We start from the raw sequence: 15,945 nt of genomic DNA, 5'->3' as shown, positions 1-15,945 counted from the left end.
TTGTCATGCAATATATGTCACGCGAAGTGAATGTCTTCACAGGCAGAGCTGAGATCTTAGATATCAAAGATACCTGCCTGGACAAATACAGAAGAATGTCAGTGTTGATTGATGTGTAAGTCTTCAGTCATGTTATAGTTACTGTGAGTGTCTTGTCATCTGTCACACTCAGTATGATTTTGCTTGACCCTGATACAACAATAGTCATGCAGTAGTGCGTATATGGCTGTGTGCTGTTGTGCCAATCAGCAGTCCCATTCATGGCTGGATTACCCTCCAAGCAGCGTCAGCTCTGGGATGAGTGCATTTTAACATTAGGCCAATCTGCAGGCTCAGGAAGAGAGGCCTTATTCCCCAAATCCATCTCTGTGTTGAAGGGGCCGAGGATAAGACTGCAGACAGAAGGCAGCATTTTGTGCCTTGGCTACAATAGTCTGAATAGTTTGATCTAAAACATATTTAATAAAAGAGGCTACTGTGCATACTGCATACAAATGTAAATTGAAAAGATGACTGGCTAGAAATATAGCATATGATCACACTACATACTGTAAAAAAAAAAAAGGTGAAATTTACAGTAAAAAAAACTGGCAGCTGTGGTCGCCTGAAATTGACCGTAAAAAAATGTGGTTGCCACATTTTAGGTTTTATGGTATGGGGGTGCATCAGTGCAAACTTCGTGATTTGCATGTGTGAAGGTACCATTGATGTGAAGGCGTATATTGGGATTGTACAGAGACATATACTGCCATCAAGATGACATCTTTCCTGGAAAGCAAGAAAATGCCAGGGCTCATTCTGCACATGCTAAAACAGAGTGGTTGCAGAAGGTATTTGCTTGACTGGCTTGCCTGCAGCCTATCGAAAATGTTTGGCCCATCATGAAAAAGAGAATAAGACAATGACGTACAAGGACTGTTGAGCAACTGTCTTGTACCAGATTGGGCAAAAATTCCACTTGCAAAACTGCAACAATCCTTAATTCCCAAATGATTAAAAAGTGTAAATAAAGGTAATGTGACACATGCCTCTGTCCCAACTTTTTTGGAGCCATCAAAATAAAATAAAAAATTATATTTACAAAATACAAATAAGTTGGTCAGGGAAAACATTGTAAATCTTTTCATACTTTTGTCAGTTAAATTAAGGTTAAAGAGAATGAACAAATCACAGATTCTTGATTTTACTGTAAATGGGATTGTTACAAAACCCTAATGTACTGATTAGAAAAAATAAATCAAAATAAGAAGAAACAGTTATTTCTACAAACATGCATCAAATGTGAAGTGTCACGCAGGGAATTCTGGGAATGTCAGTTTACAGTTGTCATAGTAAATTATGCAATGACTTGTTCTTTTTCACTAAATGTAAGGTTCACAGTACATAGTAAGGAAACTTACTATTAAACAATAAACAGGTTTTTACTGGTCTTTAACTGTTAAAATCACAATCATTGCATAAATACTGTATATACATTACCAGTCCCAGTCGAACGTCTGGCATATTTGGCGTATGGCATAAAATGTTTTTGAAAGAAGTCACTTAGGCTTCATGACTCCTGTGATGCAAAGCTAAATTTTCAGCATACTCCTTATACATCATCATTATGCATCTCCTCATACATCCATACATCATTACTCCAGTCTTCAGTGTCACATGATCCTTAAATAATTCTGCTGATTTGCTGCTCAAGAAACATTTCTTATTATTATCAATATTAAAAACTATGCTGCTTAATATTTTTTTTTTAAATATTTCCACACAAATATTAATCAGTTAAAAATGTTTTCAACATTTATAATAGAAACCATTATTAATAATTGAGCACCAATAACAACTGGTGATAATCTGAAGGATCATGTGACATTGAAGAATGGAGTTATGTTTAAAGTAACCACCACATTTGAATGATTTTGAAAAACAGATTTTTTTTTAAACACAGATATTTTACTGTAATTAAGATGGTTGTGTAAAAGTGTTGATTGTTGATTCAGATCACTCTTTCATTTCAGGTTCTACATGTGAATTTAGAGGAACTGAAACTTAAAATACATGTCACTGATACGGTGGAACAGAGACATTTAAGGGCTTGTTTGATGTGGGCATGCATGGAATGTTCACAAAATTATCATCCTGTGAAGACTCTTTCGTAACATTAACCAACTGCAAATCCTATTACAACTATTATATAATCCTAACTATTACACAGATTACTATTAATGTTGATGTTTTAATAAGTCAACAAAATGTTCTGGATGATCTGGTTTACTTATACAGTGTGCTGCATTCAGAAAAAATAACATGTTGTTTTTAGAATAAAGTCTTCTGTTGACTGTTTTTTATAGACGTTTTCATCTGTCTATATATATAACTGGAGAATTTTTTTAAAAAAAGCATGTTTTTAATTATAACTTGATCTAGAGGATTTGGCCCCTCAAGGGGCAACCTTGCAACAAGAATGTAATCATTCCAGCTGGGCAAGATGAAGTGCCAAGTCAAAGACTTTGGGAAACATGTTACTTCATGCTACGGTACACATTGCTGCCAGTGTTTTGCTCTGTCCTTTACTGTGCCCCTGCTACGACCCTTCTGAGCATGGGACCATGTTTAAATTTGCCCACAGTCTATGCAGATAATAAATGGATTAGAGAAAAAAAGAAGTAATTATCTTAAAGAATTGTCCTAGTATGCTGCAAACAATTGCCCAAATAATTCACTGAAATGAGATAGAACAATTGTATCTTTCATTAACAATAAAAAGTATGTAATCCAGTGAAAACATACCTTTTAATGATGAGAGCAAAAATCATTTATTTCAAAACTCCCATTGACTAACATTTCAGATTAAAATGTTTTCCCATATTGGCTACAAGTCTGATGTCATGATGTCATCATCATGTGAGCTAGATTTTCACCATATCAAGCCTATATATATATGTTTTTTTTATCTTCCTTACTTTTCTGTTTATTTGTATGACAATTAAATGAATGTTTTATGTGAATGATAAATATGAAATGAAACTAAAATGAAGTCATAGCTTTTCCTTTATGTTAGACTGTCAATTAGAAAGGCTCATTGCCCAAAGTGGAAAATAAAGTGAAAAGAAAAAAAGTTTAAAAAGCAAGTTCTTAGAAATATATTTAATGGCTCTAAAATGTATATATATATATATAGCCTATTCCTTACACCTTGAATAGCCTACACCTGAGTATATTTAAGCTTCACTGCGTGCTATTATAATAAATAATGCTATTAATTTCAAGGTCTAAGATCTTTATTTTTTTTCTTATTTACTGTTACACAAAGGGTTTGAAATTAACTTTTTCACCCACTGGCCAATTTGGCTACTAAGTTTTTCATTCAGAACTTCTACTGCACGTTAAAAAATGTTTTCCTTTTTTGGAAACGCACAGAAAAAAAATGTTTTAAACTTTGATTTGTCATCTAGTCTCATTCGTTTCTTTGCTCTTATGGATCCTGGACTGATTCTGGTTACGGACCTTTATCGCCCGGCTTTTGACTACGCTCCCCTGTCTGCCATGTAGGCTACAGGAACATGTTTTGTTCATTAAATGTTCTAATCTGCCTTTGCTTTTTATGTTTTTTTTATTTCATTTTTTTATAAAAAAAATGTTTTATATATATTTATTATACTTAAAATAATTTAGTATATTCGTTTATTTAGTTTTCCCCCCTCTTTTTTCACAAATGTATGACTTTTGGAAGTGCAATTTGATTACCATATGCAGCTTTATTAAAGTTGAATTAACGTAACCTTCTGTCATTTTTACTCTTCAAAGTAGGCTACACTTGCAAGTGTTGATTATAATTAATTTACTGTTAGGCCCATTAAATAATAAAAAGGGTAAATATTAAAAAAATTATATAATTATCTAACATCTGACTAATTAAAAATTAACCTCAAAACATAGACGTTGCCACAACGTAAATGTGTTATGTGTAAAATTTGTAAAAAGATATGAGCAGATTCTGCGCAATACGCTGTATTTTTAATTATATAATATATGATATTATCATGATGACTCACGAGTTAAGTATTTGCGCTAAATCTGCGCAGATTTGACTTACACGAACTTCCCCAGCAAAGTGAGTAAACATAGTAACATCAGGTATTGGACAGCGTTACCCGCCATAGCTGATTTTATCCGCATTTGGCGGGTGTTAATAGAAAACGTGTTCAGAAGATATTTGGATTCTGCTCATTTATTTAACGTAATGTTAATGACACATTTAAGTAATAGAATAAAGAGAACGTGCAGGAAAGTAACACCAGACCACATAGGGTTAACCCTAGATATTTACAGAGTGCGTCACCAGCGCGCACCGGATGTAAATCGCTATGGACCGCAGTCAATTTCAAGTTCATGTTGTCAGAACTTTTCGTCTGATGTCTTGTTTTCTGTATTGATCAGAGTCACAAGCCATAATGGCACACCGATATCTACATCTGTCAAGAGGCTGCAGGAACCTTCTTCACGCTCTGCTGCCAAATGTCAGATCAACAAACCGCGTGCAATCGGTAAATGTGCAGCTTGACTGTATTTCAATGGATCTTTCATAATCCATGGACGCATCACCCCTTCCCCATATGCTGTGATCTGATATTACAAATACGCGTTTTATGATCGGGTTGTCTTGTCTGATGCAGACTGCGGTGTTATAGACCGGAGAGGTTGATAGTAAACAAGGGTCGGCCTGTATGACATTGCGTTGGGTAACACGTTATGTCACAGTTCTTCACATTCAATCTGTTATACCGTCAAATCTAACGAAGACAGCCTCGAAAACTACAGTCTGTGCTGTTGATGGCTCGGCGTTGCTTGTCTAATGTTTCAGTAATTCATGTAAACATTGTTATTATATATATATAAAAACAATTCAGAACCTTATTGGCATTTCACTGCTTGTTTTCATAGTATCTGTTGAAAATAGTTGAAATGACAATCTTTAAAAGCACTTTTACACTGAAAACATGCTTCAGGCATTTGAGCTTTACTGGCAAAACCCTCAAGAGAACCTTAGAAAGTTCCTTCAAGAGCAATGAACACTGTCAACGTCACGGCCTTCTTTCAGTAAACCAAGGAAAGGCTTTGAAACATAATATTTTCAGTGTGGCAATCTGAGGAACCCAAATGTTCATTGAGTATCGTTTCATTTTTACAGCAGTCTTTTGTTCAGCAGTTGTGATTATGTATATTGATCATCTCATTGTATTTGGTTTCGAAGGTTCAGGGTGTTGGAGAAATCATCCTAGACAGAAGATCCTTGCTCTCTCAGGTCTTGGGCACCTATAGAAGATTATGCTCAAAACCTCCCAAAGGTGTGAAAATCACATGAATTCTGACATTGAGGTGCTTAAAGCTGGGTCATACCTAGACTTTTCTGCTAATGACATTTTATCTTCTTGCATTGAAGGATTTGAAAAATACTTCCCTAATAATAAAAATGGTGGTCCAAAAAACGGTGAGCCCAAGCCATCCAACGCAGAAGTCAAAGGTAATATCTTTGATAAGCTTATGATGCAAGTTAATAGGCTTTTATATGATGCCATTCTGTTTTCTGTATCTGTTTTAACCTAGAGCCCAAACCAACCAATGCTCAGAAGACCGCTGGTGGAGGTGGAAGTAGTGGAGGAGGTGGAGGAGGAAAAAGAGGGGGGCGGAAAGATGAATCCACGTGGTACAGCCGTCTCCAAAAGGTTAAACATTCTGTAGTTTTTTAAAAGCTTGTTTACTACTCTATTTACTGAGGCAGATATCATGATATTTACCCCGAGTACTTCTTTTATGATTTGATAATCATATCTTACTACAACATTCATGTTATTTTGAATTTATTTTTCATTGATTTAAAAATGAATTCAAACTTAAATGGTTTTGAAAAATATCTTGACATGCACATCAGAGCGCTTCTTCAAAACTCTTAAAGTCGCAATGTAACAGAAGTAGCGACAGATCTTTTCTTTCGTATTGATTTGTACATCCCAAGTGAAAAGGATTCTCGAAAAAGAGAGGGATTTGGTCCTGTCCTTCAGTTGTTGAGTGGACGAAGGGGTGGTTTTAAGCAGACTAAATGAGAGAAGTCACCAGAGAGAGAAGTCTTCCGTTTCACCAAAAGATTGAGTTATGACGTTTTGAATTACAAGGTCAAACAAAAAACGACAACATGAAACATGCATGGATGAATCGTTTACAATAATAATTCATAGAGTTAATTTCTATTTCATTCAGATTTTAAACACAGGCTCTTATTTCTCTGTCACTCTCATGCAGGGTGATGTGCCGTGGGACGATAAAGAGTTTCGTTTGTATTTCCTGTGTGGAACGGCCTTCTGGGCAGCTGTCACATATTATTTCTTCTTCCGAGATGGAGGAAGGGAGGTCACCTGGAAAGACTTTGTAAATGGTTACCTTGCTAAAGAAGTGGTATGTAATTACTTTAATTTAATGATCTGAGTTTTCAATTAATGTTGTTTGATGTTTCTCTCTAGCTGCACTTAAACTTTGACCTGTGAAGTTATGTATTGTATCTTTTCTAGGTTGACAGATTGGAGGTTGTAAACAAGCGATATGTAAAAGTCATCTTTACCCCTGGTAAAACTCCAGTTGATGGGGTGAGTTTAAGTTGACAGGAGGATGTGTATAATTTTTAGATAGTAATGGGTAACCAAGGCAAGGGCTATATAATGAAACATATATATATATTTCAGCCAGCACAGATTAGGCTGACATACACTGCCATTCAAAATGTTGGGGTCAGTAAGATATATATATATATATATATACAGTGCTATGCATAAGTTTAGACACCCATACTAAAGTTGACTAAAAAGAGGAATAAAAAATCATCTTTTGGAAATTGAACTTAATGCCTTAATTTAAAAAAATTAGGAAAAATCCAACCTTTAAGGACACCAATTTTCTTTGTGAATGAATAATGTATCGTAAATAAATAAATGTTCTTCCTTAAAATACAGGGTGCATAAGTTTGGACACCCCTATGTTAAATTCCCATAGAGGCAGGCAGATTTTTATTTTTAAGTATTTTTTATTTTATTTTTTTTAGGATACTATGCATCCTGATAAAGTTCCATTGGCCTTTGGAATTAAAATAGCCCCACATCATCACATAGCCTTCACCAGAGATTGGCATGGTTTTATTTCAGTTAGCCTAATAGCTGGTTTGATTTGCATTGAGAGATGATCTTATGGAAAGTACTCCATGCCAATCTCTAGGTATGGTGAAGGCTATGTGATAATGTGGGGCTATTTTAATTCCAAAGGCCAAGGGAACTTTATCAGGATGCATAGTATCCTAAAAAAATAAATAAAAAAAAATACTTAAAAATAAAAATCTGCCTGCCTCTATGGGAATTTAACATAGGGGTGTCCAAACTTATGCACCCTGTATTTTAAGGAAGAACATTTATTTATTTACGATACATTATTCATTCACAAAGAAAATTGGTGTCCTTAAAGGTTGGATTTTTCCTAATTTTTTAAATTAAGGCATTAAGTTCAATTTCCAAAAGATGATTTTTTATTCCTCTTTTTAGTCAACTTTAGCATGGGTGTCTAAACTTATGCATAGCACTGTATATATATATATATATATATATATATATATATATATATATATATATATATATATATATATATATAAAATAAATTAATACTTTTATTCAGCAAGGATGTATTAAAATTATTAAAAGTGACTGTAAAGACATTTATTATGTTACAAAAGATTTCGATTTTAAATAAATGCTGTTCTTTTGAAATTAATATTCATCAAATAATTCAAATGTATTAAGCAAGCACAACTGTTGAAAACAGTGTCACACTGAAGACTGGAGTAACGGCTGCTGAAAATTCAGCTTTGACATCACATGAATAAATTACATTTTAAAATAAATTAAAATAATTTAATTTTAAATTGTAATATTTCACATGATTATTATATTAATATTAATAGTATTTTTGATAAATACAGTCAAATAAATTCAAACTTGGTAAGAGAATTCTTTCAAAAACATGAAAAAAATCCTACCAACCACAAACTTTTGAAAGGTAGTGTATGTACGTTATTCATTTCTCAGGTCTATAAAGACTATCATGATAATGACACACAATGAACTGTGATCCTTTCTTCAAACAGCAATACGTGTGGTTCAACATTGGCAGCGTGGACACATTTGAGCGGAACCTGGAGACCGCTCAGCTAGAGATGGGTATTGAAGGAGAGAACAGACTGCCGGTGGTCTATTCCACAGAAAGTGATGGGTGAGACATTGACTTAAATGTGCAATTATACATTACCTAATGGAAGCAATTTAGAGATAATGTAAAGATAGGACAAAAATTTATTTAGGAGAGGAAATCAGAATTGATTTTGATTAGGGATGCACAATTAATCGGTGAATCTTAATATTGGTAGTAAATGCTGCTCCATCTGAAAGCCAGAGGGCGCTCTCACACACACACACACGCCAAATATGTCCCAACTGCCTTTTTGTGTGCAAGAAGCCACATCATCTCACAGAAGGATGCTCAACTGTTGTTATGAAGTGAGTTTAGAGTAAAAGCATGTTATTAAGTGTTGTCTTTTGTTGGACAAGAGTTTCATAAATGCTTCTCATGTTTGGAAAGATGTTTGACGTGTGTTGCTTTTCAAATGCACGTTATAAGGCACTCAAAACTCACAGTGCTTTCAGATGGAGCAGCGTTTACAGAGCCGTACATCAATGACAAGCTGCGCATATTAACCGCAGTCTTTGCGATTTCAAAATCGCGATAAGCCAAATCGGTTTAAGTGCGATTACATGGAAATTGCGATTAATCGTGCAGCCCTAATTTTGGTATCCTCCGTCAAACCAAAGGTTTAAATGCTGCACAGTTTCGTTTTTCTTATTCTTCTGTCATTTTCAGGTCGTTCCTCCTTAGCATGTTTCCCACCGTACTGATCATTGGGTTCTTGCTGTTCATGCTGAGGAGAGGCCCAGCCGGAGCAGGGCGGCCGGGGAGGGGAATGGGTGGGCTCTTCAGTGTCAGTGAGACCACTGCCAAAGTACTACGAGACGAGATAGACATCAAGTTCAAGGATGTGGCGGGCTGTGAGGAGGCCAAGCTGGAGATCATGGAATTTGTTAACTTTCTCAAGAACCCAAAACAGTACCAGGATTTGGGTGCCAAGATTCCAAAGGTAGCGCAAGACTTTTAAATAACATTGCATAACTAGTTTGTAATTTAGTAAAAGTGAACTGAGATTTCAACAGACTTTTTTAATCTACTTGTTTAGGGGGCTATTTTGACTGGACCCCCGGGCACAGGAAAGACGTTACTAGCTAAAGCGACTGCAGGAGAGGCCAACGTTCCCTTCATCACTGTGAATGGATCAGAGTTCTTAGAGATGTTTGTAGGGGTTGGGCCAGCCAGGGTAAGTGCTTTTTCTGTATCCTAATATGAGCTTTATGGTCTTCAGCAAACTTAGTTCACAGTGTGACACTCTCTTTTTGGGTAGGTTCGGGATCTCTTTGTATTAGCCCGGAAGAATGCCCCATGCATTCTCTTTATAGATGAGATCGACGCTGTAGGAAGAAAGAGAGGCAGAGGCAACTTCGGTGGACAGAGTGAACAAGAGAACACACTCAACCAGTTACTAGTTGAGATGGATGGTTTGTATCTGAAAAACAGTAGTTTCCATGATTGAGTAGTGCTTTGATTTTAGATGTTCTTATACATTATAATTTCTTTGGGTCATAAATTGTAATCCAATTATGATCATTTTATTGGTCTCAAACTCTAGATCTTTCATGAGTAGGATCATAGCAATATTTAAAGTCGGTTATACAATGATTTGATGTAATTATATGCAAATGTATATCTTTCTCTCCTGTATAGGATTTAACACTGCTACCAATGTTGTAGTGCTGGCAGGCACCAACAGACCAGATATTCTAGATCCAGCTCTGATGAGGCCCGGGCGTTTTGATAGACAGATATACATCGGTAAGGGTTTTTTTTTTGGTGTTTTTTTTTTTTTTTTGGTTAATTCACTCATTAAGTCATTATAATTAAGTATATATGATTTTAAAAAATATTTTGGAAAAGCCTCTAATGCTCACCCAGGCTGCATTTATGTGCTTAAAATACAGTAAAAGCAGTAATATCGTAAAATATTACTATTTATACTAAAATAAATGTCTTCTATTTTAATATATTTTCAAATGTAATTTATTTATGTGATGCAAAGCTGAATTTTCAGCAGTCATCGCTCCAGTCTTCAAATATGCTGATTTGGTCAAGAAACATTTACTATTATCAATGTTGAAAACTTTTTTTTTTATGTAAATTATAATTCAAAAATTTTCAGGATTCTTTGATGAATAGAAAGTTCAAAAGAACAGCATATCATTCATCAGCTTTATTAATTTAATGCATCCTTGCTGAATAAAAATATGAATGTTTTTTAAAAATGAGACATCAAATTTTCGAATGGTAATGTATATTTTATATAATGCAAAATAATTGCAGGACCACCGGATATCAAAGGCAGAGCCTCTATATTCAAAGTACATCTGAGACCACTAAAGCTGGTCGCAGACTTGAACAGAGAAAATCTGGCAAGGAAAATGGCTGCTCTAACACCCGGTTTTTCAGGCATGTAAAGACTTTTTATACCTTTTATTTGGGTTTCAAAAGTTGTTTATGAGCTGTAAACTTAGCTTCACTGCTCACTGACAGGTGCGGACATCGCTAATGTGTGCAACGAGGCTGCGCTAATTGCAGCCCGACACCTTTCTGACGCCATCAACCAAAAACACTTTGAGCAAGCCATCGAACGAGTAATTGGGGGTGAGTGACAGATGTGAAATTTGAAAATTGCACTTTAATTTTTGGTTGACCATATTTATAGCAAAATGTGATATTACAATATTAGACGGCATGCATAGTTTTGGTATGAAGTTCATATAATTAGAAGCTCTCTGTATGTTTAGGTCTTGAGAAGAAGACACAGGTGCTGCAGCCAGAGGAGAAGAAGACCGTGGCTTACCATGAGGCTGGTCATGCTGTAGCTGGCTGGTTCCTTGAGCACGCTGACCCTTTGCTTAAAGTAAAACTCCCACTTACTCACCTTTACTTTAATACTCTTTATGCTAATCTGCACTGAAACTGCTTTTTCAGTCTACTCAGTCATATCGTTGGCCATTTCAGGTGTCCATCATCCCGCGTGGGAAGGGTTTGGGCTATGCCCAGTATTTGCCTAAAGAGCAGTACCTTTACACCAAGGAGCAGCTGCTGGACAGGATGTGCATGACGCTGGGTGGACGTGTGTCTGAGGAGATCTTTTTTGGCCGCATTACTACAGGAGCACAGGATGACCTGAAGAAGGTGACACAGAGTGCCTATGCACAGGTGGGTCACACATTTATCTGATTTGATCGTTGGAAAGTATCATTGGTGGTTCATACATAGCAGTGGATGATTCCTGACATTTTGATTGGCATTTGATAGGATTTGACTCAATTTTACTTAATTTTGAATTTGTGCTGTTTTACTGCGTTTAGGGCTGACTCTATACTATTGAAGGCTTTATTTGAAAAATGTCCATAAAAGCTTTTTGTTATATATTGTTTTATTTTCATTCCTTAAGAATGAAAGAATGCATTTTGACAGGAAAATATAGTCAAATGTGTGTGTGTATATATATATATATATATATATATATATATAGTCAAATTTTAGTGCTTGTAAAATCATGATTAACAAAAAACAAAAAAATTATACTTTTATTCAGCAAGGATAAATTAAACTGACCAAAATGCCAGTAAAGACATTGATAATGTTTCAAAAGATTTCTATTTCAAATCAGTTTTGTTCCTTTGAATTTTCTATTCGTCAAAGAATCTTAAAATAAAAAAAGATCAGCGTTTTCATTAAAATATTAAAATCTTAAAATATCTAAAAATATAAATATTTATTTTATTTTATATTTCACACTTCTTATAAAAAAATAATCGTTTTTATGTATATTTATATTATTTAACCAGCTAATGTAAATAAAATTGCTGCATGTTTATAAATCATTCCACAGACCCCAGCTGAAAACTGTTACTCTTCCATCTACAGATTGTGCAGTTTGGCATGAATGAAAAGGTAGGGCAGGTGTCATTTGACCTGCCGCGGCAGGGAGAGATGGTTTTGGAGAAACCCTACAGCGAGGCCACGGCACGCCTCATCGACACGGAGGTCAGAAACCTCATCGGCATGGCCTATGAGCGCACACATCAGCTGCTCTCTGAGAAGAAGGCTGAGGTGGAGAAGGTATGGCAGGCCATTACCAGGATCAATGCATTTTACATTGAGTCGTTTTATCACATCGTCATGTCAAAAGAACTGTGTGCAGAGAGCAACAGTAATTCTCTCTCTTCACCACTAGGTGGCACTGCGTCTACTGGAGATGGAGGTGCTGGATAAGAACGACATGGTGGAGCTTCTGGGCCGAAGGCCGTTTGCTGAAAAGTCAACATATGAAGATTTTGTGGAGGGAACGGGGAGCATGGACGAGGACACATCACTGCCAGAGGGCCTGAAGGACTGGAACAAGGAGCGAGGCAGCGAGAAGGAGGAGAGTACGGAGGAGCAGGTGGCCCGACAGATCACTGGTGGCATGCCCTTCTGAGGACATCCGTTCACTGTGACCCTGAAGGGTCAGAGCACTTATTTATGAGATGGGAAACGCTTGTCTGACGGACACTGAGGCAAGTACCCTGTTCTTCAGGAGAGCTGTGATTTAAGGGCTCTTACTGGGTAGAAAGCAACGGACTTATATTGTGTACAGTAGGGTGTTTTTGAAATCCAAAATTTCATGTGCAGAAGTTAATTGTGTTTCAGCAAAGTTGAAACAGCTTTGAAAAGGATCAGAAAATCTTCTGTTGAAGGTGAAATGTATTTTATGTGACATCTCAGCGCTTTGCCAAAAAATCAGGCAAAAGAACTGTAGCTTGTCAAAAAATATTCTCTAGTCATTTCAATTTTACCCATCAATGACCAAGAATACAAAATAAATATATATATATCTTGATGTTTAACAGGAAACATGTTGCATCACCTGACATGCACAGGTTTTTCTTTCTTTCTATACATTAAGATTCCAGTTTAAATCTTCCTCAATTTCGTGAGCTTTCTGAAAGTTCTTTTTGCAGTGCTGTTTGCTTACTGGCCGTCTAAATGACTGAAATATACGATTATGAATGTTGTAAACATAGCACAAAGTCACTCGTGTTAACTAACATACTCTTTTCTCTCACAGATTTGCACTGACATGGGTGTCAGGCTTTGGTTTCCATGTGATTTTATGCAGTTTATGATCACATCCTGTAATTGAATGACAGAGCAGTTGTTTTTCATGTCTTTTCTGCTGTTGAAGTTTATTTGGATCATTTGTGGCCCCGGGCAGCTGCTCTCTATGGTACAGATTGATTAAACTGTATAGCTCAATTCGAAATAGTCGCATTATAAGTCGCACTTGCAATGAAATAGGATGCAAACATACACAAATGCAGGAGCAGTAAGTAGTTCATTATGTTGATGATGAGCTTATGAAGTGATTTTGAGATTCAGTGTTTATTCTACAGTACAAATCCAAATCACAAAACAAGCTTTGAGGGTTTAAACCTTTTGTGACTTCAGCAGGTATTGCTTGATACTACATCTAAATGTGTTATTTGTTCTGTGAAAAAGGTTTTGAACATATTAAATAACCTGAATAAATCCACATAAACTTTAAATTGTTTTTGTTTAGTTCTTGATAACTCCATGAAATGACTTGTTTTGTTTGGGACATGGACTTCAAATTTCTAAGAGATGCACAGATCCACGGCTTCAGACAGCAACAAAAATAAAAAAAAATCAAGTTTGCACTGATGAATAGGTAACCTTTGAAAATAGCTCTTATGAAAAGGTTATTTTTGTTGACTCAGCCAAAAAGTCAAAACCCTCACTCATTTGTTAACGTTTGAATCAGACTCGGTGTGTGAATCATTTAGACTCGTTCATGAGTTCACGACTGACTTCCTCACTGAAGGATTTATTTTAGTTATGTGGTTTCGAAATGAACTGGAAAATGTTGCAGTGATGCCTGTTTTATCAACTGGTTATTTGTTTGTGTAAAATGGTGGTATGCCCCCCCCCCCCTTTTTTTAATATATATATATATATATATATATATATATATATATATATATATATATATATATATATATATATATATATAAAAATATATTATTAAACAATTAAAAGTTTTTAGTAACAGAAATAAAGCCAAAATAAAATATAAAAATTAAGATGGAACAACTTAAACTTAAAAAAAATTGGATGGAAATTAGAAATCTTGCCTCGGCAACTAACTGAAATAAGTTTAAGTGCTAAAATTACATTGAAAAATAAATGCTTAAGGATTTACTTTGAAACAATTTTCACTCAAAAATTGCTTGTAAATTTCACAAAGGACGCATGTTACACTAAAATAAATGAAATTTTGAAGTAGAAACATTGAAATAGTATTTTCAGTAACACTTTACTTAAAGCCTTTATATAATGCATTATAAAAGTATTAAATTATTGCATAAATTATGCCTTTTAATGCACCTTATAATGCATTTGAAATTATGAATAATTGTTACCACAGTTGCAATACATTACAATACTTGTCATTTCTATTCATTGTTACACCTTTAGAAAGTATACTGGATTAAAACACATGACAAACAACCAATTTCAGATGTAACAAGAAATCTGCAAATATTACAGTGCATTTTAACTTTGTTTACAATTATTTATGAAAAGATATAATCAATTATAACGTACATTATAAATACCTTTATAATGCATTATACACAAAGGCTTTAAGTAAAGTGTTACTGTATTTTCTTGTAAAATGTACTCCAGTAATCTTTATTTACAACTTCAAAAATAAATCTAAATAATAAAGAAACACTATACTACTAAAATAACACTGATTTACATAACAAATAGGTTACAGTCAGAATCACAAGAGTGACAGAATCAAATTAGAACAAATTTATACTAAAAACCATTAAAAAGTATTCTAGTTTGTGTATCCAGTGACGTAATGAGCTAAAGTGCTTCTGAACAACCATTTTTTTCCTGAAAGATTCTGTCATTTGTTAACTGAAGTTTGAAAAAAGGAGTAATTTGGCTCCTACACATTTCCTTTTAAGGGCCGATGGCACTTTTGTTTGTCTGGAGCCCTGAGATTTTAACGAGGAGAAATTCCACTCTTTGTTTTGAACTGTTGCTGGAAGCAAATATGGATCATAGTTTTTCTCTCAACAATTGCACCCTCATGGGAATCTGGTAATGTGTTCAAAGAAAGCATGGGCTTCAAATTTGTATTCACACGAGCGTTCGTGATAAGCGTTCAAAAATACACCACAGCCCACTTCCAATGGCGTAACATTTACTGGAGCGCTCCGTTTAAACATCAGTATGAATCAGCCGCTCGCCTGCCGGGGAGGATGTCCACATTTAGACCAGGCAAACATGAAGAGGCTTCCCTCGCTGTCTCCTCTGATTCAGCACTAAATGAAAGTCTTCCCCACACTGTGACATCACCTGCATAGATTAGCATCTCGCCTTAGGAAAGTGGGAACTGCTGGAGTCAAAATCATACTGGAAGAGCTTTACAAAGTCAAAGGAGCTTTTAAGTCACCATTTGAGACATTTGTCCTTGTCTATATATGGGGTGAGCTGGATGATATTATACTGTTTGCAATGATCTTACCTGGACAGGAAATTGGACATGGAGCAGACCTCGCCTGTACCATTTCCTGGTCAGGTCAAATCAAATCATCCTCCTTGAAAGTGAAATGTGTAATTTCTGCACCAGTATTGTTTTTAAAACTA

General features: G+C 35.3%; 1 protein-coding gene across 1 annotated transcript; it reads left to right on the top strand.

Moving 5' to 3' along the window:
• Nucleotides 1-4,110: 4,110 nt before the first annotated feature.
• Nucleotides 4,111-12,974, top strand: afg3l2 (AFG3-like AAA ATPase 2). Its single transcript, XM_079875882.1, has 17 exons — nt 4,111-4,541; nt 5,249-5,342; nt 5,438-5,518; nt 5,602-5,720; nt 6,295-6,447; nt 6,561-6,635; nt 8,177-8,301; nt 8,947-9,220; nt 9,317-9,454; nt 9,539-9,692; nt 9,919-10,026; nt 10,552-10,677; nt 10,762-10,872; nt 11,016-11,131; nt 11,233-11,433; nt 12,148-12,342; nt 12,458-12,974. The coding sequence occupies exons 1-17, from the start codon at nt 4,449-4,451 to the stop codon at nt 12,698-12,700; spliced, it is 2,406 nt and encodes an 801-aa protein (XP_079732008.1). The 5' UTR covers nt 4,111-4,448; the 3' UTR covers nt 12,701-12,974.
• The last annotated feature ends 2,971 nt before the right edge of the window (nt 12,975-15,945 follow it).

The sequence above is a fragment of the Squalius cephalus genome (assembly GCF_949319135.1).
Source record: "Squalius cephalus genome assembly, chromosome: 7".
Lineage (NCBI taxonomy): Eukaryota > Metazoa > Chordata > Actinopteri > Cypriniformes > Leuciscidae > Squalius > Squalius cephalus.
The sequence above is the reverse complement of the archived record's forward strand: the minus strand, read 5'-3'. Positions and strand labels throughout refer to the sequence as shown.